The 24,537-nt window shown below is 39.1% G+C and overlaps 2 protein-coding genes across 7 annotated transcripts in view; one reads left to right on the top strand and one right to left on the bottom strand.

The window, feature by feature from the left end:
* megf11 (multiple EGF-like-domains 11) overlaps positions 1-15,702 on the bottom strand; it is a 68,162-nt gene extending 52,460 nt beyond the window's left edge. For 4 of the 6 annotated variants that reach the window (XM_020619294.1, XM_020619297.1, XM_020619298.1 and 1 more), the window contains exons 1-3: positions 15,483-15,702; positions 2,229-2,259; positions 619-733 (exon numbers count right to left, since the gene is read on the bottom strand). In XM_020619294.1, the coding sequence (XP_020474950.1) occupies positions 619-725 (107 nt within the window). In that variant the 5' untranslated portion in view covers positions 726-733; positions 2,229-2,259; positions 15,483-15,702. The remainder of the gene's footprint in view (positions 1-618; positions 734-2,228; positions 2,260-15,482) is intronic. The other 2 variants (XM_020619295.1, XM_020619296.1) reach the window with 2 other exon arrangements.
* Positions 15,703-22,896: 7,194 nt separating this feature from the next.
* map2k1 (mitogen-activated protein kinase kinase 1) overlaps positions 22,897-24,537 on the top strand; it is an 11,429-nt gene continuing 9,788 nt past the window's right edge. Inside the window, exon 1 of the mRNA XM_020619320.1 lies at positions 22,897-23,178. Within this exon, the coding sequence (XP_020474976.1) occupies positions 23,096-23,178 (83 nt within the window). The 5' untranslated portion in view covers positions 22,897-23,095. The remainder of the gene's footprint in view (positions 23,179-24,537) is intronic.

The raw sequence follows: 24,537 nt of genomic DNA, 5'->3' as shown, positions 1-24,537 counted from the left end.
CAATAAAAGTAATACAATAACTTTGATATGCAAAGACAAGACTTGAAAGAAGCTTTTAGATGCCTTATGTTAGTGATATATGCAGCCAGAGGCAGCCTGGGGATATTGGAGGATGTTAAAGCCATGAGCACAGGCCACTTAGGGAATTCATTTCAATGCCAGCATGGTGAAGCCACGATCCCTAAGTACCTTCACCTTGGTCAGGCAATAATCCAGATAATACATCTTCACAGCTTTCTTTCCTCCCCTTTGCATTGAGGCCAGAAATTATTCCTGCTTATTTCTCATAAGTGACACTGTCCAGCACAACTAATAATTATTCAGGCTCTGTGGCTGCCATGATTGATTGGGATGAGAGTACACTGATCAATTTGCCTGCGTATTTCATTTGAAGCTGCAACTCCTCCCATCTCTCCAAGCTTGGCAACTGAGCTGTGTGAGATCGATACTGCTGTGTACACTTTGAGAATAGATCTGGAACTTTGGTTAAGAGTGTTTGTAGCAGGTCCAGTGAAAAGGTTCCAGGACTGACAACATCATAGGAGCTGGTGTTGTCAAACTGCTCTTTCAGATCTAAAACTCAATGCACTGTAGAAAACTAAGAGAACTCACGCTCACCTCTCCCAGTGACTGCAAACATTGGGGTCGTCTGGGTTCAGACTCCATACACAAGTGGTGAATCCCAGGGCAAACAGCAGGGCCAGCAGGGCAAGAGATGACCCCATTCTTCCCTCTGAGAGGGGCACAGAGAGGAAAGATAAATGGTTGTACAGACAAATGCATCAGTCCACATCCTGCCCTTTCTATTAAGAACCTATAGTATTTGTCCTTTGAAGCAGAGCACCTATAGTAGTTTAAAGAAATAGTTGAAGATCTGAGAAATACTCTTATTTGATGTCCTGCCAAGAGTTAGAAGATCAATACTACTTTTATTGTTGTATAATATGAAGCTACAGTCGACAGCAAGTTAGATGAGTTCTGGACACACACTGTGCATACATTGCTAGACAGCTTACAGTTACAGTCCACACAAATGGTCCAACAGTAAAATTTGCATGAATGTCTCCAGGTGAAAATCTGCTTCATTTTCTGTCTAAACACCGTTAGTGGTGCTGGTAAGTGGATTTACTCTTGGCAAGAAAGCAAATAAGTGCATTTCCCAAGATGTTAGAAGTATAGTATTTGTATAAAATACTTTCCAAGATGGGATTATCAAAACACATACAATACCTATGCTAGTTAGCATTAGCTCCTGTAGTTGCCTCAGTAAGACCCTCATAAAGCACGCTTAGTAAACCACTACCAAAGGTTGTATGGTTGATACCGACACGCAACTTATCCCATATTGTAAGTTAACGCCTGCGTGCCGTTAGCATTAAGTGTCTCAGGACACTGAACATGGCGTTGGCTTTTTATAACAAAAAATTCAAACACTGTTGTATTATAAACAGCAAACATTTACCAATGTGTATGTGTGTAGTGATCCTGTGAAAGTGTCATAGCATGTTTGCATGTGTACATTGGTTGTGTGTGCTTCACTGTATTATAATGAAAATGTTCCATTTTTCTGTGTGATGATATCCAATAACACAGGCATTAACATGTTCAGTTAATCTTTTGCACTGATAGCCTCGTGAAGTTCACTGACATGTAAAAGAAAATCAATCAGACCTCCATTTCCTCTAAGTAGCAGTTCATCTGAACAGGCAGAGGTTAAAGTTGTGTTCATTTCCTTAACAGGATGATTAATCAACACACACGTTACAGACAACAGCTGCTTTCATATTCAGGTCCCTCTGTTAAATACCACAGGGACTCTGCTTGACTGACTAGAAAGCTTTCATTGCTCCTGTGATTAGGCCACCACCCTCATCCATTTGTCTGAATGCCTCTGGACAAGTGGAATATATCATAACTTGTCATGTCACATTTTTCAAACCTCACAAGTTCACAGTCACAAGCCTGAGGAATGAGGCTGAGAGGTGGTAAAGTTATGATATCCTGAATATGTGGCAAAATTTAATGAATCAGTGGCTTTTAGTAGTTGTTAGTGTGGCGACTGCAAGCGAAGCGCTGCTATGGAGCCCTTGAAGAAAGAGACAGTGACACATCTAATAGCTTGTGGCACGTGGCACGTGACCTTAAGCTCACCTAATCTTACAGCACCAAGCGACAGAGGCACACACACACACACACACACACACACACACACACACACACACACGTACTTGCTGGAAGAAGTGATGACAGGTCGTAGATCTGTGGGAGAGAGGAAAAATAATGAGCTTATGATGACACACAGAAGACACGCTTACTCTCACACGCATGCGTGCACACAAGCTCATACAGTAAATTTCTTATGGGATAAAGAATCTCAACAGGGCTATAGTTCACAAAAGCTCTTGAAAGGCCAATTTACTCTGCACAGCCTCCCCATCCAGCCACACAGTTCTTATTCCGCTCTCCGGTGTCCCTCCCACCTGGCATCCACAGGCACACTAAGTTACCCATAGGAATAAAAGCCTACATTACAGTACCTCAAGAAGGGCTGATACAGTGAACTCTGTTCACACAGTGTGACAAGATCGTGTCATTTTTACTCGTTAAAAAAGCCTACATTTGCACTATACAGGTGTGAACAGAACATTGATGTGTTGATCATCTCTGTCTCTACACTGCTCTTAATGATTCCTCCATAAGGTCTGAGGGCAGGTGTGTAATTCTTCTGCTCTTCATTTGCTCTAAATCTTGAATTTAGATGTAAACACAAGTAGAATGAAATCATATTGCTATTTTTGTTCCTGGTGTTATTAATACTTCAACTTTTTTTGCACTGAGCCCAAGTTGAGTAGACACTGAGACGGGCGACTGGTGGGCTCATTATGTCTATTAGATTCACAAATAAGGTAATTTTGAGATCTCTCCTAACTGAATTTTAATTAACTCATCTACAGAAGTGTCATCAAACAGCTGGCCAGGAAACGCACACAAATGCACTACAGCAAGTGCAAATTTATCAGAAGAATAATTAATGTTCACTGTGACCAATTTCACTTAAAAGAAAAAGCAGGGTTAGGGTTTAGTTTTTGTATTTTCTGGTGCTCGACTGGGGTAATATAATTTCTGAATTACGAGCTCCATATGATTTTTTTGCCTCACAAAAAATAGACATTTTCACCAGTTTTTTTTTTTATTTGAGTTAACTCCTGAAGCATTTAGCTTTAGTTTCGACCTTTCCGAGGTTATGACATGTTTAAAAGAAAATATTTGCATGCTGCATTTATTCTTTGATCCGCTGAAATCTGCAAGCATGCAGGCAGCTGTCTAACAAGTTCTGATCTAATCTTCTGTCCAGGATGTCACTATTGTACCATCACACATGGATCTAATGCCAAATCATCATACCCTGTGAGACCTGGTAACAATCTACCTCCACTGTACCTGTTTGCAGCTCAGAATGTCGGTAGCAAGCCAATGACTTTAAAAATCTGAATGTCAAGGACAAGAGACTCCCTGCTATTTTGTCATGCTGGAACAGTGTGGGTATTAACATTTTATTTATTTTTTTTTTTTTAAAGGCAAAAGGTAATCTTGCACTGCACTGAACCTCTTCTTTACTGATTCTGCATACAGCTACAGTACGTCAATAAAGAGTACTGCACAAGACAGACAAGTCAGATCAATATCACACTCATCATCTGGGGTTTCCTTGTTCATGTCCACAAAAACAGTTTGTTTCTGTTTTCACTTGAAACATTTTCTCTTTACACCAGACAAAATGCTCTCCAGAGATCTTATTCAACCTAAGCAAATCTCCTGCTCATCACCACTTTGATTTCTCAGACTATGAAACCATCTCATTCACTGTCCTGCTGCATCTGATCCTGTCAACAAACTGCTGAAATAGCAACTTACTTTAGGCTATTGATGGAGACACAAGTGCAAAGCACAAGAGGCAGAGCTGAGGTGCACATTGTAGTGTGATACCTGTGATACAGTGCCACCTCTGTCCCCAGTACAGCCTTTCACCAGTGGCATCTGCATGATTAAAGACAGGTGTCTTCAGTGTGTGACTTATTAAAGTGTAGTACAGTGAGTCGAGTTCATCTTGATCTACAATGCTCAGTTTTGCCTTGTGTTTGATAATTTACCTATACACAATGGAAAGCAGTCAATGGAAACATTGCTTGGTACTGCAGTCTTGTCTGGAGCAGCAGAGAGAATCCTTGCTCATTTGTGAGCTTCTGTGTGTAACATGTCCTTGCACAATCAGCTTATTAATTTAAATTCAAGCTGAGGGCCCATCTAGCCTACAATTTTGTATGAGAATTCATCTGGCCACTCAATCTGTTTTGTAATCACTAATGCAGGATTCCTGGAGCAACATAATTTGGAGTAATCTAAGGGTTACAGGTGCAACCACACAGCAGAGAGTGCTAGTGAAATAAGCCTCACTGCTGGCCTTCCCTGTCTGCTGCTGAGGGCTATGAGTCATTAAGAGTAAGGCCTCATTAAAGAGACGATGGTGTGGTGCATCACAGACACCGCTTCCCCTGGCTGCAGACATATACCTGAGTGCCTGACGTGTCAGAGGCCAGACGGAGAGGACAACAGCATGCCAGATGTACTGGTTCTCTGACAGGCAGAGCAACAACATTAAATCCTGAATTTCAAAACCTCCAAAATTACATAGCATATTTTGGAGACATGTTTCAGCTGAGCTCAACACTTGAGAAATTACATTTTCTGCAACTTTACAGTTGTGCTATAACACTATATTTCAGAAGGCCATATAATTTTACTGCACTACATCTATATGACAGAGTTAGGAGAATAAAATTGAACATATTTAACATAATAAGATAACAAATTAAATGATCAGCTTATGAAATATTTTGTATTGCTGTAGGTAAAACTACCCAAACGTTTATAATTAGAATGAGCTCACCTCGACCAGCTACTCTAATAAAACACTGCTTACACTTTATACTTACAAACATTCTGTATAACATGCTTTAATTACATTTAGCTTGTGGCATGTCTGAATACTTCTGGCCTTCCCATAATCTTTTATCATACTTTTTTCTAAATTTGTGCTTTAATTGTCCTTTAAATTTTTTTGTCCTTATTTTATTTTTTTTATTCTCTGTAAAGCACTTTGTAAACACCGTTTTAGAAACGTGCTCTATAAATACATTTAATTATTATTTTCCCACCGAGTGTGCTGATAATTTGAATTAAATATTCAAGTAGTCTTTTGTGACCTTTATAGCAACAAGGAATCTAGTTATTGTGTTTTTTTTAATTTATCCTGCTTTCCTGTTTTATTCTCTCTTTACTTTATACACATAACACTTTAAGGCACCAAACACATGCATGGGCATCAACTGTATTAAAGCCAAAGAGGCCCAGAGGGTGTTTGTTGTTGCATTTATGGAAATTTTAGTAACGTTGACAGTATGAAGTGCAGAAAAGGCAGCAATGTCTTAGACCTGATCTCAGTAAAATTGCACTCCTGGATACTTTACTTTTTATTGCACTCCAGTGATTAGGAAAGCCTGCTTGACATGATCCAGCTAAGGAATAACTTTACAATCTCAGAGTGGAGACTCTCGGTAACACTGCTTAGTTATAGTTTTGGACATTTGCGAGGACACAGGTAGGACAGGACGAACAGTCCATCCTGATCTAGTGTTGAGCTTTTGCATAAAATTTTCAGAGCTGAGAATGAATATAGACAGGAAGGATAGGAAACAAATGTACGATACTGATATTACTAACATGCACAACATATGCATTTCCCAAGAGAAACTGACAAACCAATCCATCACAGCTACCGCAGCACCTCACTGTATACTGAATTTTTGTTTAAATTAGTTGAGCATTGCACTGTAGGTGTGCACTTCAAAATACAACTTTCATCAATATATTGAAACAATCCATCATATTCATTTCACCCTTATGTCTAAAAGGGCATCTCAGCCGTATGCTCTCACTTTAGGTCAGATGGGTTTATAAATTTAGTTAGCTGTAAACTATTTTTAAGAAATGATTGTTTCAGCTCTCATTTGTTAAAAATAGTGTTTGTTTTAACATTGTAAACTGAATATCATGGACTATGAGACTATTGGTCACAGCAAGACCTCATCTTGAGCTTTAGAAATGCTAATGGGCATTTTTACTATTTTCAGACATTTAGACCAAACTATTAATTGATTAATGGATAAATGAATCATCAACATAACCAACAGTTGTAGCCCTAGCATATTTTTAAAAGGTGGACACTTCATGAAAACCAAGCTATTATGGTATACGATTGTTTGGTGGAGCTACATTCTCCAGAAAATGTGGCTGCATTGCGTTTTGGTGTTTTATCACAAACACAGTCTTTCAAGTCACGTGTCTAGCAGATAATGAACTTATAACCATCCAACCTTCAACTGACAGCACTGGTGAAGTCATGAGAATTATCAGCGATTAGGAAAATCCCCAGAGATGATTTAAACTGATAGTTTTTCAGCTGCTGTGCTGGGCTTCCAACGAGCAATGTCATAAAACAGCTATAGCGCAACAGCAACAACACAACCTTCATAACTGTGATTTTCACTTGGAGATTAAAGCACCTGGGAAAATGCTGTGCATCGTTTAACAGGAACTTAATTCTGGCCACATGGTTTATTCATGTGGCCACCGGTGATATCACGACTCCTATAAATCACGCAGTGCGGCATGCTGGACATCCACACTCTGAGGCAGGCCTCACTAATCTCAACACCATCTTTCATCTGAATAACCTTGCCTTTCCGCAGGGCAGGCCAACATCAGACACAGCTCATTGGAGGGAGGCTCTCCTCATACTTTTATTTCTTTCACTCAGGGCACAAAGAATTTCTGCAGCCTGCCAGAGCAGACAAACACTGTCCTGTGTGCTCCAAGGCACAAGCCTGCCCACTCTCAACCACAGGCAATAATAAGAAACTGCTTCATGGACATCAGAGTAACTAATCTACTCTAACGTTAGCTTTATGAATATAGAATCAGACACACAAGGGAGGAGAGCAGCGGTGCCGGCCGCGCCATCTGTTCAGAAGTGGTTCAAAGAAAGAGCAGAAAATCTGAAACTAATGTGAGTAAACATCATCATCAAATTTAAATAACAGAATGGGGCACATAGCAGCTTATGCCCTCATTTTTCTTACATTTTTCTATTGTCAAACCTTATCAAATGTTTTGTAATTAATTGTATTAAGGTCCTTATTCACGTAACAGGCACAGAAACATAAACAGTCATAAACATGTCACCAATTACCAGCTTCAGGCCTGTATGTTCTGTAAGAAAACTAATTAGTGAAACAACGACATTTAATGAACCAAAATAACAATGTGCCTCATGTCACACAGCTCTGCCTGCTGCTTAGAACACTCACTCATTTTCACTCTATGCTTCTAATAACAAACCCCAGGCATCACATTGGCAGCCAAAAGTGTTGCAGTGCCCTTTGCGCTATGTCTGTCCTCTCACCGCTGCCTGGCTCTGGCCTCCTGCTGCCACCAGGAGGAAGAACCAGTCAGCTCCTCCTTGCACCAGTAAGGCTGTCCTTCCCCGCACAGACAATTAGCCACACTGTGACTGATTGCGAATAATGCGAGCTGCTGGAGAACAGTTGGACATCTTAGAACAAATTAAAGTGTGGATCTCAGCTTGTTGAACCTTCTGCTCTCTCCCACCAGGATCATTTATAGTGGAAAACAAAACGGATACACTTTATTACTCTGCAGCTCTCTGGTCAAGGAAGCACAACCTCACAGCCATGCATATTAAGCAGCCTGTACGGTTATTACTGTGTTTTATAAAGTCACAGCTTCCACAGAGCCAGGGCCAAACACTGCAGAGATGTGTACAGAAAAACAAATGAAAAAAGGTAAAGGAAGAATGTACTGAACAGGCAAGTAAGGGCGCAAGCTGAGCAGCTCGCCATGAGATGCTGAAACAACAGCACGGCTGCCAGGGCAATTTTACACCCCAGCAGTTTCACACCTCAACCCCCAACCCCTTCAAACTCTGAACCTTGTGTCTTCTTTGTGTCTTCATTTATTTTGTGTCAGTGTCCAAGATGTGAGAAGCCAAGCAGTAAGGAACTCGTCCCAAATGTTGCAGGGTAAGCGGTGTGTGAAGCAGACGGGGGGTGGGGGGAGCAAGGAAGAGAAAAGTCATTGCGCCTGGTTGCATCTTGCTTTCTGTGAAGGCAGTCCTCGGAGATCTCTCAGGAGGGTACTGAACTTCAAATTTGTCTTACACTAAGGAGAATGTATAACATGAAAATATATTGATCACTGTATGCACTGCAGTAATGGAAGAAGTACTGAGGACTTCTACATTCTAATAAATATACTCCTATACAGGTCCTGCATTATAAATCCTACTTGCACCCTGTACTCACAGTATAGTAGTAAATGAACTTATTTTACACTAAATGGCCCCATGACTGATAGATTATACTGCATATGACAATACTGAGTAAAACTCATAACTGATGTATCAAGCAGCATTTTACTGTTTAAGCTGAATTACTTAGGGTTTACCAGCCGAGGGGTTGATACCAAGGGATCTCAAGATAAATCAAAGGGGTTATAAAATGAATAGGAGGGAAATTATGATACACAAATCTAATGTAGTTTTCTCCAAACTTTGTTGTGAAACATTGACATTAATTTGAATAGTTAATGATATTAAACCATGTGAGAGGTCTCAAGCCAAGAACTAAGACATCTGAACATGATGAGGATTTGCGGTAGTCACAGTCCTACCAGTGCAGTAGATGTCTAAAGTAGCAGAATTATTCAAGTAAACTATAAACGCTTCAAAGTTGTACTTACAGTAAGTACCAAACATGATATACTCTGTTACCTCCCACCACTGATGTTCTGTTGTTTTGATATTATAACAGACCAAACTCTGCTGTTAATTCATGGCTCTGGGACTTCTCACAAGAATCTGTCAAATTTTTGTATATAGTGGAATGTCTTTTCTAAAAATAACCAGTTAAAGTAAAATATTCATTCTTTATGTTCCACTAAAAGCTACATCCTCCGCATCCCTGCCTAGATCAGTGGTTTGCTCCCTCAGCTAGTGTAACACATTAACCTTGTGAATCGCTAGTCAAAGACTGAAGGGGAATGACTTGACATCACGATTATTAAACCTCAAAATATGCTCCTACGGCAAAGTTAGGCCCAGCCACGGTGCACAGGTGATCTCAATTTGGTGAAATGAGAGCTCCATCAACTGGATTTACATTAAAGATATATGCCCAATTTTGCCACCATGACCTTTTAAACGTCCTCGTACCCACTTGAGCAAAATACACCTACTTAGACTGAATGCATTAAAATATTGAATGAAAGAAAATAGCATGCGTGGCTTTGTTCAGCCTGCTTGATGAATACAAGAAGAATATGCTCATTTTCATCACAGACATGAAGCCAAAATGAAACTGTAGTGAAAAGCCCAAATGCACATAAAACCAGTGAAAGTCATTAGGATTTTGCTTGTACAATCATTAGGATACAGAGTATAATGCTGGGCTAAAGAGTCTGCACTGTAACACTAACACTAAATCATCTGCTTCATTAAAAGGTTCACCACACACACACACACACACACATATTATATATATGTATATATTAGACTATGGTGATATAATTTATATGCATGTCTCTGCCAAAACCTTGAAACCACTTGACTCAGTGTATCGTGCTGCTATTAGACTTGTTACTTGGGATCTCTTTAGGACTCACCACTGTGAATTATATCAGAAAGTGGATGGCCATCTTTGACATTGAGAAGAGAGCATCATAGTATGTTATTTATCTATAAAGCCCTACTTAATAAGTTGCCTGAATATATAACCGGACTCCTGAGTTATAAATCATCAACAGGCCAGGCCCGTTTAAGATTATCATATTCTGCAGCCCTTTTTTTTAAGCTAATACTCAAATAGGAAATATGTCCTTCTCTTACTATGTCCCGCAAAGATGGAACAGTTTGCAGAAAACGCTAAACTGGCTGCGCTCATTCCTTTATCTCAGTTTAAACTGCTTTTATATTGTAGAGGTAAATATTGTACTTTTACTTCACTATATTTATTTTATAACTTTAGTTACTAGTTATTTTTCGGAAGCAGATTAATATAAAAAGTATAATTATAAAACCTTGTTTATCTACGGTGGAAAATCTACAAAGCTACCCACAATGAATTCAAACTAAATGCATACATGCTAGTAAAAATTATCTCCCCCTTTAACAGTTGCAACATTAAATGTGATGTACATAATAATGCATCAGTAGGGGTGGCTGGGGCTCAGGAGGTAGAGCCACATACCGTACTTTAAGCATGTTTTGATGCCAATACTGTTGTACTTTACTTGTAACACTGTATTTTTACACTGCTGCATTGCTACTTTTACTTAAGTAAAGGGTCTAGGTACTTCTTCCATCATTGCTTACTTCTCTGTGAGCCCCTAATTATTATTATTCCTTCCACTCTCCCATGGCTGTGGCAGGCGGGAATGGCTGGTGCTGTGGGTGCCAAGTATTTGTGTCCTGACCTTTTACTCTCTGGACAGGTCTGAGTGCGAAAGCATCACCTATGAGGGGCTAAAGCGATGGGATGCTAGTCTGGCTGGTGTATTATTCATGAGTCTCCCCTTTTGAGTGGGCTGTAATTCAGCATCCAAATCCCAGATGTAGTTCAATCTGTGCTCCATACACTGTCCTGACTGCTGGCTATTGATCACAACCAAGGTACCCGGGTGCTGAATAAGCACAGGGACTTTATGTTATAGGGCTTTAAGCGCCTCACTGATAGCACTGATCCATCACTAGATAGTGGAAATGATCCAGAGTTTGCTTGCAACAGCTGATCAGATGAGCTGAGAAGAGATGCACCCACACCATTTATTAAACAGGAGTTGATGTGCTAGTAGTATGTTTTATGTCGTGCATCAGTGCAACCTATCAGTGCAGCCGAGCGTATAAAGCTCTGTTTCTGAATCAAATTCTACTTCCACAGAAATCATCTGTACTATGATTATAGCTATACATTCAGAAATACACACAGAAAAAAACTAGTTTGATGAGGTCCCTTTGTGAAAGGTGCCAGAGGCAAGTTATCACAATCTAATAGGCATCACACTATTAATGGACAGTTGAACACTGCAAGTCATTTGTCCACTTTATTCATCAATCACATATGGGCAGCCAAATGTGGCATGACCACAACTCTTCCCTGTCGGCATTTGTCAGGATGATCATCATCCATCATCGATCATGTTGCTAAATTACTGTATAATATGAAACGTGAATAATAATTAACATGTCAACTATAGCCAGCTGAGACATACAGGACTAACTGATACATACTGAAATACCCACGTAACAGTCTTGTTGCATACTTGGAAATATGTCATGTTAATTACATGTTGTTCAGCAAGTTTTTCAAAATTAACTGCACATTTTAAACTGATTTCTGATTAAACATTAATTGATAATGAGAAAAAAATCTGAGAAGTTTCGACAAATTTAGGACCACTGCAAAATTCACAGGGTGGGAAACTGGTCAATATGCTTGAAACCGGATATTTAACAGAGAAAATGCTTCAGTTCGACAACATCAGTTCTCAGAACATTAGCCAAAAGTTAAGATGCTCACTGAATATCTTTGGTTCCTCTACAGTCCAAAAAAAAAGTGATTCAATTCTTTTTAAAAACTTCACAGTACTTGGTAATAAAAGTCAGAACAACTCATATGCACATGTAAATCAGTGAGTAAACTATGTGTGAAAAGCATATGCCAGAGAGTGGATTTTTGCTGTCTAAGCCATAATGAAGAATAATAGCCTTATCAACAAAGCACCTCACATCCCAACACGGAGATCCTATCACTTCTCATTTCCTCGGCTCATGTATTTCCTGTATCTCTGGTGGAAAATGTTCCGTGTGTTCCCTGCACTGTAACTGACAGCCTAGTCATGTCAAAAGACTCAAGCTTTCTGGCAGCAGTCCTTTCACAACACAGGGAAGAGAAAAGTGACAGGTGCTAGCTGATGCATCAGCAGTATTCACAAAAAGTCACCAGATTCCCCACAAGGAACATGCTTGTCATTAAAACAAACAAGAAAAGAACTGATGAGTGCATTAATCAGAGTGCAGCGAGACATCGGTGGTGTGAGCTGTAGTACGCGGTGTTCCTCCCCAGGAGCAGCTGCACCTGAGGGAGGGGAGATTAAGAGCTCCACGCTGGAGCTCCTGTATCTGAAATCTGCCTGAGCTCATCGTTTCTGCTCCTCGCTAAGAGGCTGTGAGTGGATATCAGGCTCAGGCAATCTATTCCCCTGCAGAGCTTTGGCTGACCGACATCAATGCCGTGCATTGTCAAATTATTAATTAAATGCATACAAGCATAATCAGATGCAGAAATAGTCAGACCTTTGGGACTGCTAACATGGAATAGAAGCTGAATCTAAATTGCAGATTTCTTCTCATTTTCCAATGCTAACTAGATAAGCACTTTTAGGAGCAAAATTTTATGGTCTTAAAAATTTAGCATCACTTTGCACTTATTTACATCTGTTGTGATGTAAAGCATGCACAAACATAAAATTTCTTTACAACCCAGGCTCTCAAAAAATGAAAATGCATGACAAAAAGGATTTAAAGAGAAATGTTTCTGTTTTGTCAAATGATGCAGTATAGGCTGCAGCATAAATGTTTACATAGTGAGAGATAAGATGTTGGTGTACACTGTGTTATAAGTTACTGTTTCATTGCCTTTTCACAGGTGTGCACAATGTAAATGCCACAGTTTTGAAAACTAAAGCAAAGTCCGGGTCCTGCCTCCATATATTTCATTAACTTGTGTTAATGTAGTTGCTGTGGCTCCGGGGTATTTTCTCAGTACTCAATGCACTTTTGCTGAAATAATAAGATCTATCAGTCAGCGCAAAGCAAAAACAGCTTAATTTGCAGAATAAAGGTCATTGGAGCTGTTAGTTTTGAGGAGAGCCGACAGAGAACGGTGATCAAAACAACCAACTCCAGAAGAAACGCTGCCTTGAACTATTACAGTATATTGAGGTGTTCACATGATGTAGTTCGCAAAATCAGTGTCGAGTTTAAAACACTGAGCTGACTATTATGATGTGCCCTTATGAACAAAACCCAACCCACTTGTCATCCAACAACTCACTGGATGTACTGCATATGCTGATATACTGCAGGAGACTATTCATGCTGCCAAAAGCTATCAGGCCTGTGGGGAAAACTACTTTCCAGCATATGTGCTTGTGAATGTTTCCAAATCCTTTAATTGACAAGTGATTTAAAGATTATTGAGCCTGTGGGTCCAAACTAGTGACTGATCAAGTGTTAACTACATTTATTGAATGAGTGAAGACTTAATGAGTGTGTCCTATATATATTAAACAAAAAAGTCAATTATACTTATTCACTCCTATACTGTTTCCTTGTGTCTAATTTATATTGTAAATGTATATTGTTATATTGTGTCCAATTATTTAAAGAAGTGCCTATTTGACCACATGACCTACATTCATATGAATATAAAAATGACAGTAGCTGTTTTTGTTCACAATTTTTCATATTACTACAAATATAAGCTGTGCAAATGTGCATACTAATAGAATGAAATGACTAAGCTGACTGACCAGATAATGCTGTGCAAAAAATACCATGCATGTCTAAATTTACAAAAGAAAGAAATTAAGAAAATTCTACTTATTAAGCTAGATAAACCATTTACAAAACCATTGGATTCTATGAAAAATGCATCATCAAAAAAGCAGAAAAGGTGGATTGTCTATGCTCAAAGAGAGGTGGCATTTTGGAGATGTGGTTTTTCACAGGAGAATGACAAAATATTAATTACAGCTACATGGAAGTCACAAACAAAGAAACATGTAAATGTGAAAGACAGTACTCTCATAATGGTTGTTTTTTTTTCCATTCATTAGATTAAAATTATTTTGATTGTTAAGTTGATCATCTAACTTGCTAATGCAAAGCAACCATTACCTGCAAGTTGAATACAAGCTTCTATGATATTTATTTGTGAATGTTCTGTACATTATCTGGTCAAAAAATGGTAGTGAATGAATGTTCAAGTTGGAAAGTGATTAAAGTGACGGTAAATCTGAAGCTATTATGCACTAAAAACACTTAAAGTCATCAAATCTTAAATGTATGATGTATATCTGAAGTGTCAGTCTTTGGGTCAGTCCTGCATTGCCATTGTGCCAAGGTGCATTTATAATAAATGACTTTATGACAGATTGCTATAATGCAGGAAATCCATGCAGAGCCCAGACTAGAAGGTATGCTGCTCCAGCAGGGCAAATCAGCAGTAGCTACTGTAAGGCTCCAGTTGTGTCAAATGAGGGAGAGTGTGTGTATACCCACCAAATATATCTGAGAGTGATTTGATAACAATCACCGACTTTACAAAAGGGCCTCTTGCTTTGTTTAGTTTTTCACAATGGAAATCAACACCAGTATGTATTTCATTATTAAACCATGGTGCATATCTGCTCATTGACTAATGCAAGTTTAAACAGCTGCTTTAGCTTGCACTCTGTTGTCATCTAGTGGCTCAAAAATGGCACAACATACTGCATGTGCTCTTTATTCTAAACTGAATCAAAATGTCCATCACTGTTACTGGATTCACTCCTCATCTTTGACTTTGCAATACAAAACTATCTCAAATCGTCATTCAAGAAATTATTCTTACATTGACAAAGACATTGTGACACTGGCGTTATATAGGCGCCACTTTAATTATGCCAATGCCAAATGTAATATTTAATGGGAGCCAAGAAATGAAAGATGATGATCAGCTACAGTCAGACTTACCAGACACATGAAAACCATTATCAGAAATAATCTAAACTTACACTGAAGCCGGTCAAACCAATTGCTTCTGCACCCTGGAGCACACTTCTGAATCATTAGCATTCAGTGCATTACAGCAGGCTTTTAAAAATCACTATCTTCACACTAATAGTTTCCCTGGCAAAACATACTAAGGAAAAACAATACATGGCTGCAGCAGATTATAAAACTCTCTGGGATGATAGCCTGCAGCCCTTTTCTTTGGCACACCACGCACATTTCCATAGGATAGACACGCCAATAGCCTAATTAAATAGAAAGCACAATTTGTCAAATCATCCAACAGCGCTCTCCAAATGCCAAAAGACTGCGCCCCGAATTACTGCGGGCCGCTTCAACAACACCAACAAAACGAAACAAAACCAAATGACCACTTTGAGCAAACACCTGCAGAGATGCTGATCACCATAGATAGTGCCGATGGTGCGGACAAACCTGATGCAGCATCATTTGCTTCTTCTGCCCACTAAATCAAGCACTTTTTCCATTTACGCGAAAACGCATTTGAACTCACCTTACCGGAGACTTCAGGTTTAAAGTTAACACCCTCAGCAAAACAGAATTCAGCGGGTGGACGGTGCCGCACGGTCTCCCATCTTTAAAGAGTGTGAAACTTAAAATGCAGGTAGGGTAAAGCAGGTAGTTTCTGGACTTCAAGCCGGTATTTTCAATAGAGTACACAACGACGCGCAGGTGTTGCGAGAGGAACCGACGCTGCTTCCTCCCTCTTCTCTCTCCTCTCCTTCACTTGGTGAAGCGCGGCCCACTTTAAATCCTAGTGACGTCACGAGCGGCGATGCTGTACACACACACACACACACATCTCTCGCGACCCCTGGCCATACACCTCTACACACATACGCACACACACACAAACACCAGTCCTTAAACATAAACCTGCATCGTCACTATATCAACTTTTGAAATATTAGGCTACTCACACTACAGCCTGTGGTCATGTAAAGAACAGATTTCCAGTCTTAAAACAATGCACTGAAGCACTTTTTGCTTGCTGTTATCGCTCCTCCCGTTCATAGTGGATATTAATGTGGTGGGGTACAAAATCCACAGCTCTTTTTCCAAAAGTACACTTTATAGTTTATCTGAAGTGAATATGAAGCTGCAGCAGACTGAGTTTATCAGCGGCAGTGAGAATCTTCCAAAGTTAGTCGTTTTAGGACAAATTTCCCCCATTTTGTGTTTTTACTTTTTCCCTACTGGGCTGCCATGGAGCCACGCTAACACAAAGAGGATTTTGTAGACTACTAAAAACAGAAACTTTGAAAGTGGCATTTGAATTAACTTAGACTGATGAGGCTACAAATTAGCGTCAGATAAACTTTACGGTGTGTTTTTCTTACAGACAAGCAGATGGTGGATTAACAGGGAAAATGATGAGAGCAAGAAAAACCTTTTACAGTATTCATGTGGGTGACTGACTATTGTTTTAAGACAGGCTTGAAAATGTAAAATAACAGAAAGATTCCCTTTTCCATAAAGAATTATCTGTCTGCTTTCCATACCTGTCTGCAACATTTCAAATGATGAAGTGAAAGTGAGTAAATTGCCTGGAACAGCATAATTATTATAATTAGAAGGTATATTTTTCTGCAAGGGTGAGCGTGTTGATTCTTCTCCAAACCTGAAAGAAAAATTCAACTGAGAAGATCAAGGAGTGAGTATCGTAAGTAAAAGTACAACAAAGTTTTCCTTCATTATTCAGGTGACTGTTCAAAATCTAATCATCCTTACACATCCTTGTCTGTCTATGACAGATTTATTCTGCAGTTGTATTTCAGTGATTGATTGCAGTAAGTCTTTGCAGTTGTGAACCTGAGCAAGTCATGTTGCTCTAACTGTTGCAGAGCAACAAAATTCCGTGAAGTCCAGATGTTCTCAAGGACAGACAAGATTCTTCTTTTGGTTTTCCACATGGAAGACAGCACCGAATCTAGTTTCCTACAGTGATGTTTAACAGATGATATCTTAACACAGGGAATTTAAAGTAATTGCTCTTTTTTTAGTGAATAACCATGTTACCTGAAAAATAATAAGAAAGGATAAGCCTGGTGATATTCAGTTTTTATGCCACCCTGTTTGCGACAGCCACGGCTGGAGGCCTCATGTTTTCAGGTGGTCCGTCTGTCCACACGGCCCATTCTTGTGAACCTGATATTTCAGGAACACCTTCAGGGAATTTCTTCGAATTTTGGCACAAGTGTCCTCTTGGACTCAAGGATGAACTAATTAGATTTTGGTGGTTGGAGGTCAAAGGTCAAGGTCAGTGACATCACATCTGTGAATTTGACAGGATGGCAGAGGCACAGAACTGCAAAGCTATTCTTTTAACCATCCTGTCTTAAAGACATCAAAGTGCCATATTATCCCAAAGGAGCACTTCGCTCTCAGAATGCAGGTCTACTTGTGGTTCCTAGAGTCTATAGAAGCAGAATGGGAGGCAGAGCCTTTAGCTATCAAGCTCCTCTCCTGTGGAACCAACTCCCATTCTCAGTTCGGGAGGCGGACACCCTCTTTACCTTTAAGATTAGACTTAAGACTTTCCTTTTTGATAAAGTTGATAGTTAGGGCTGCATCAGGTGACCCTGAGTCTTCACATAGTTATGCTGCTAAAGGTCTAGGCTGCTGGGTGGCCCCATGATGCTCTCCTCTCCTCTCCTCTCCTCTCCTCTCCTCTCTCTCCAAGCATCCATATGCCACTATTACATGTCATTAATTTTGTGTCAGCTCTCTCCTGAAGGATCAAATATACACTGTCCTGTCCCCACTCATGTGTATTACTCCATGAGTGAAAGTAAAGTAGAAAAGTAGTCCCAACAAATGCATTGTTTACTCCTGGTTAAGTAGCTTTAGCTCAAAACTAAAGTGCCTAGTTGTTCTAGGTAATTATTTATTCTATTTAACGTATATTATTATATTTATGACCTTTTTTAAGATTTACGTCTTCAGCAAGAACAAGTGGGCTTGCAGCCGAGTGCCTCATCGTAGGCAAATTGAAAAGTACTGAGAGAAGGAATAAGATATTGTTGAATGTGATCTTTTTATGAGCTTGATTTGGAGCAAATAAAATACAAAATAGCACTAGGATGATTGTTGCAACATATTCTAAGACCAATGAGAACTGAAACACAACAGCCAATGTATTAAATATTATCCAAGGCCTAATTTGCAAATGCTCAGAATCTGAACCCTTCCATACTGAACTGCTCCGTAGTCATCTACACCACCAATCAACACCTCTGTAGCCGCACAACTCTTGCTATAGGCCTCAACTAAACTCTGCTGACACTGCTGAGCCATTCTGCTGTATCAAATTATGTTTTTAAGCTTTCACAGCCTATTAGTTTCCAAGCTATCAGAGAAGAATAAGTCCCTATGTTTCACTTTTTCAGATGTTTTTAATGCAAAACACCAAAATCCCTAAAATGACAACTATAATTCTCTTACATCTGTGAACTATACAAACATCTGATTTTGCAGTAATTACCTAATCACCCAAACATGACAATTTCCATTTAACTGCAGTCAGAACAGCATGGGAACACAACCTGGTACTGTACATTCAGTCAGCTGGTAGAGTTAGTAGCAATGGTACATAAATCCCTTATTTAAAATGATACTTGAGTAAAAGTATGCAGGTACTGTTAGCCAGATGTACTTAAATCATCAAAAGTAAAAGTACTCATTATGCAGAAAATGACCTCTGTGTGCATACTGTTATAAGCTGTATAATGTCATTGGATCATTATTGCTGATGAACTATGAAGTATAAATATATAAGTAACATTTTACTGTTGTCGGTTATAATGGAGCCAATGGTAGTTTTTAATTTTGAATAATCTGCCGATTATTTTCTAAATTTGTTAGTAAAATGTCAAGAAAATAGTGAGAAATGCACATCACAGTCTCCTAAGAGCTTAAAACGGACATGTTCAAACTGCTTGCCTTGTCCACCCAAAGGCCCAAAACTGCAAATCATTCTGTTTACTGAAGTTTAAAACCAGGAAGAACAGCTGTTTGAGTAACTTGACTAAGTGAGAGGTACAATTTTTCTCTCTGATTTAAAACCTGGCATGAAATGGACAAGTACAAGTACTTCAAATTTATGGTGGAGTACAGTTATTTTTCACCACTGCATCCAGGAGCTCTCAGGTGGGTGTTGTCTGTGTGTTTGCATGAACAGTTCAGCATCGATTTATATCCCCTGAACCAACTCTGCAGTATTCCCAGCGGCACACCACACATTTGCATGTACTTGTTCTGCCTCAGTTCAGCTGAGTGTTCGATTTTAATTTTTCATACTTTATCAGAAACGTATTTGCAGTCACATTCAGCGCACGCAGTCCTCTGTGTGCCGTCTTTGGCCCAGCTCCAGATGAACTGCATCTGTTCAAAAGTGAAAGAAGACACAGTAGCCTATGCCTCTCTGTCAGCTTGCTGAGTTATCTTATTCAAACAGAAGGACACAGCTCCACCTTCCCATAGTCTCTGGCTAAGGGACACTGTGTTCTGTGTCAAACATGTAATCCTTTACACCAAGGAGGGATCAGAAAACCAATTCTTTTAGAGGGAGAATCTTCTCCTGAAGTTATTTGTTTTTCCCTCCTTGATTCCTCCTTTGATTTCTGTTGATCATTTTCATGCAGAGAATTGCCTCAGTCTGTGCTAGCTATTAATAAAAATACTACTCGCTGCAATTTTTTTATATTTAGACAGAAAAGACATTTAGAAAAGCAAAATTAGGAAGTCAGCTTTAGTCTGCATTTGAATAGACTGGGAGGACACTCAAGGTGAAGAAAACTGATAGGAATTTTACTCTGTAAAGAATAAATGGACCAGCAAATGAAAATTAAGTCTGTGTCTTGCAGGTCATTATCTTACTGTAAGTGTGGATTGAGGAGGAAATTTCAAACACTCCAGATGGGATTCAGCTATTAAGTAAAAAGCAACCCATTTGGTTATGTTTGTTAAACATCTTGGCCTGACTGTATTCTTCTTAGTCAATGGACATGCATATTTAAGACCTCAACTGATGGCCTTTCTTCTCATTTGCAACTGGCTGCTGTTATCTGCTGCTTCAGAAGCTGCTGTTGCAGCCTGCTGTACTCCCCTACTCCCAAAGCAAAGTAGTGCTGGATGAGGCAACAAATCCACAGCATCAAACAAGATATAGTGTATTCTGCTGTTGCAGCAGTGCCGCTCATCTTCGATCAGTGCATTTGAGCTTGTACCTTTTATGTCTCATCTGCTGTCTCCTCATGGCACAGTGATGTCTGGAGAGTACAGTACATAGTATCATACTGCAGTTGGGGCTGTGGGCTGGTGGCCTGTGTGATGTCTGCTGCATTTCTTGTTCTTTATCTTTCTTTTATAAAAGACTAAAATTTGTCTGTGCAGTATGGCCAATTAGAGTCTTAGCTTTTTGTCTTCTGAGAGTTAAAGAAACAACAGCAAGGAAGAAACAAACAAAAAACTGTCTTATAAAGGAGCTTTGTGACCAGTTAAAAGTGTTAAGATAATAATTTCAACTGATATTGTTCTTGCATATAATAAATTCCAGTATTGATATGTGTTTAATCAACTACTTCAAAAAACACAAACTTGGGACCATGTAAAATTCCCAGAACAGTGCACACAGTGTGGGAGGAATGGAGATGTTTATTGTAGTTTCTTCTGCTTTGACAATAGAATTAAAGTAAATTGAATTTTGTGGCATTCACTGCTTTAAATTGAGCAATATATTATCCAGCGCAATGTTCAAGAAACAGAAATAGCCCTCATGAGGTGTACTATGAGGGAGAATGCTTTTCTACAAAAAAGTTTATTAACCTCGTTAAAAATTGCATCTACATACTCCTTCTCCCTCCTTGAAAAATCCAAATCTAACAGCATGCAAATATTCATTTCAAATGTTTAGCTGCTGGACACACGAGCCCTCCTGCTTCACTGGAATTAATCTGTTCTCAGTTTAAATGCGGCAAAGGTGTCAAATTGTCACATCACACTTGAGTTGTGATACACTCGTATACGCACACATCTTGCACTCAGATGAACAAATATAAAGATTAAGGCAGTAGAATTGTTTCTCTCTTATTCACTTACCCTTATAATTGTCTAATGGGAGGGAGACCACTGGTGTAGATGTTGGGAGAGGATTGTCTGACATGTCCACAATTTGTCAAAAGCAGCTTAGAATTCACATGGTTTTTGGCCATGGGCTCGAGACAGGACACGACCAATCTTCTCTCTCTGTCAGTCCTGGTTTATGAAGAGAAAGATGATTTTGGCAGCATGATGTGTTTGGTAAACCAGGCACGGCTTAGTGGCCTTGTATCTGTCAGGACAATGTGTGGAAACTTCAGAGCAGATTGTAAAAATGGCAGCCGGTTTCAAGTTTTACTTGATATCCAGTCTACATGGTATGCTGACACATCATTCACCAGGGAAGGTGATGGGCCGCTATCCGACATGAAACCAGTCATTGCTAGTTCTGATTTATTTTTTCCACAGAGGTCAAACAGTCTGGCTGACACAGCAAAAAATAAATAAATAAATAGAAAGGATCATTGACAGAAAAAGTAAAGAAACCACAGGAACAACTGAGCATAAGTCTGAGCTTTTATATTTCATCAACAGCCTCTTTTTATCTTCTGAACACCTAAGGAGAGTATTAACAATATTAAAAGATATTTTAATATTGACATTTGAAATGTATGAAGCAAAGTACTAAAGAGAAGAAGGTTTCGCTGTGGGTGAAATTAGATACTGGATCCTTGGTGATTTTGGACTGAAATAAATAAAGCAGGGGCAGAGCAAGTGTGGAAAATGTACTGGTGGGATAATAAATAGTAAAAAAAACATTTCTTATAACTTTACAGCATTTATTTTGTGTTATTTTCTCACTGTTAAGTACAGTGGTACAGCCAGTTTCTTGTTTAACTGCAATACAGTATAGTTTTGACTTAGTGACATGGACAAGACTTGACCTTGTACTACTTACCTCAACAGGCCCAATTAGAAAAACTTGGTGAATACAGCGTTCATAGAGCCTTCATAATTTTGGTTAATCTGAAATTTGTCAGTGTTCACATTTTAAAATTACATAACATTACCAAAGAATTACATATTTTGAGACAAAAAAAATCTCCCAGTGCATGCCACTGTGCAACTTTATACTGTCGTACCTTTTACTTCACTACATTTATTTAATATCTATAGTCATATAATCAAGATTTTGCATTTAAAAAAATCAAAAACAAATTCTAAGCATATAAAATACAACACATTGTTACACACTTTATGAAAAACAGCTTCTAGTTTGTCACATTTCAGCTGTCAGTACTTCCATCAAAGAGACATTATTCTATATAAAACCAAAAAGAAAACGGAGAGAAGAGAAAAGTCCAAAAATAAGTAAATTATATATATATAAAAGAGTACATTTGTGTGGCAGTTGCTCTCCTTTTCAACCACAGTAGTTATTGTCACGGCTGCTCAGATTTATCTTGAGACCTTTTGGAAGGACCTAACCCTTAGGTTGGAATCATTGGATTAAACTCCGGAGCTACACAAAAAGTATGGTCTGACTGAAGCTGTAAAGGTTAGATCCCACAACTCAGGAGTAGGAAGAGGCAGTTACCTCTATGATTAGGGCAAGGTTTTGGTAGGGTTAAACATCAGGTTAAAGGTTAGGTCGAGATTAAGATAATGAAAAACGTGTACGGGAAAACACAAGCCACTCCAATCCAATTTACCCCAGAATTATATAGCGTTATATCCCAAGACTCTCAAGTCTTGGGATATAACGCTAACCTGGATAAGCCTAATGCCTTGTAATACTACCCACCACCAGCAGAGGGGGCAAAATCCCAAGCACAGCTATGCCGCCCGGAAGAGGATTGTAAATATTTTTGTGACGTTTCGTTCACATCCACCCATTAATAATAGCAAAACCAGTACTTCTGTTCCTTCAGCTCATGACAATACTGCTCCGTGTCTTCTTCTGTAAGCCTCTGTCGACCAACGTTAGTGTGTCGTTTTGAATCAGAGCGCCTTTTATTCTTCTGATTTCCACCCATTTTGCTGTAGCTCGTGTTTCCTGTGTGAAATATGCAGAAGAGAAGGAAGCCAGAGCCGATCCAACTCAACCCAATCCCCGATGGAAAAACTGTCAACGGGACTGGAGCCACAGAGTGAGTGGCATTCATGATTTCGTACTGATATGTGAAGCGCTGTGATCTGTCGTTTATGTTCACTATGGTATAAAGGCTAATGATAACTCCAATAACATATAGAAGAGCAGTTCCTTTACAGTCAGGATGTAAACGTGTGCCTAATGTGAGAGTGTCATTTGGGATCTAATTGTGAGGTTTACACTATGGATGCAACTAATAATTACTTTCATTGCTATGTCTTAATATGCTGCAATTATCTACAGAGCCCAAGGTGAAATCACAAATGTATATTGTTTTGTCTGATCAGCAGCAGTGATGCTGATAATAATTGTCATTCTTGTTTTATTAATTGGTTTTTGAGTTCATCATTTAGACCATAACATGGAGGACCATAGTAAAAAGCAGCATGTTCAGTCAGGCTAATTGTCCAAAACTGAATTGATAAAGATACAAAGCAGAGATAAAGCAGCAAACCCTACCATCTGATAAGCTGGAGCCATCAAATGCTTGGTACTTATGTTTGATAAATGATTCATAACCAGTTATCCAAATAATTGGTGATTAATTTTCCATTGTTCAACTAATCACTAAGTCCATTTCTTGTTTCAGTGCTAATGAGCAGCCAAACTTCCACAGGTGTTCAGTCTATTATTATATAAAACAGGACAACCAGCAAATCCTCTTATTTTAGAAATCTTTGTGATTTTGCTTGGTAAATGGCTGCAAACATTTAAGTGATTTTCCACATTTGTGTCATTTTCTATAATTTTAAGCACTAATTTAATCATTTTGGCTGCTGAATTCAGCATGATTTCAGTTTATTTTTGACTCAAAAGCCATAGCCCATTCTGACATTCACTTTGCTGCAGTGTTTCTCAGCATACACTACATAAACATCCTTTTCTTTTATGTGCAGCTCTTAGGCCCTGGGGTCATCTCTTCATGGTGTCATTGATGAACAGGTCTCTCGTTACTCAAACAGCCAACTGTGTGTGGACAGTGATTAGTCAGAGGCTGACCTTTGCAGAGAGGTAGTGTGTAGAATAATATATCTCTGTGCTGAAGAGGCTTTGTGTGGGCCTGTTCTCACCACTGTTTGACAAAACACTGTAATGGAAATACTAAATAGTCGTGACAACATGCTCTAGTTCTCAGTGCACAGAGAAAAATCCGGTCAGTCCAGCAGCAAGCTGGTTGAGTTGACAATTATATAACATGCCATCTTTGTGTTGGCTGTTCTTCTAATGTGCAGAGGTGGAATATACAGTGGGTATGGAAAGTATTCAGACCCCCTTAAATTGTTCACTCTTTGTTATATTGCAGCCATATGCTAAAATCATTTAAGTTCATTTTTTTCCTCATTAATGTACACACAGC

This window comes from Monopterus albus, unplaced genomic scaffold (genome assembly GCF_001952655.1).
Source record: "Monopterus albus unplaced genomic scaffold, M_albus_1.0 scaffold218.1, whole genome shotgun sequence".
NCBI classification, from domain to species: Eukaryota; Metazoa; Chordata; class Actinopteri; order Synbranchiformes; family Synbranchidae; genus Monopterus; species Monopterus albus.
The sequence above is the reverse complement of the archived record's forward strand: the minus strand, read 5'-3'. Positions and strand labels throughout refer to the sequence as shown.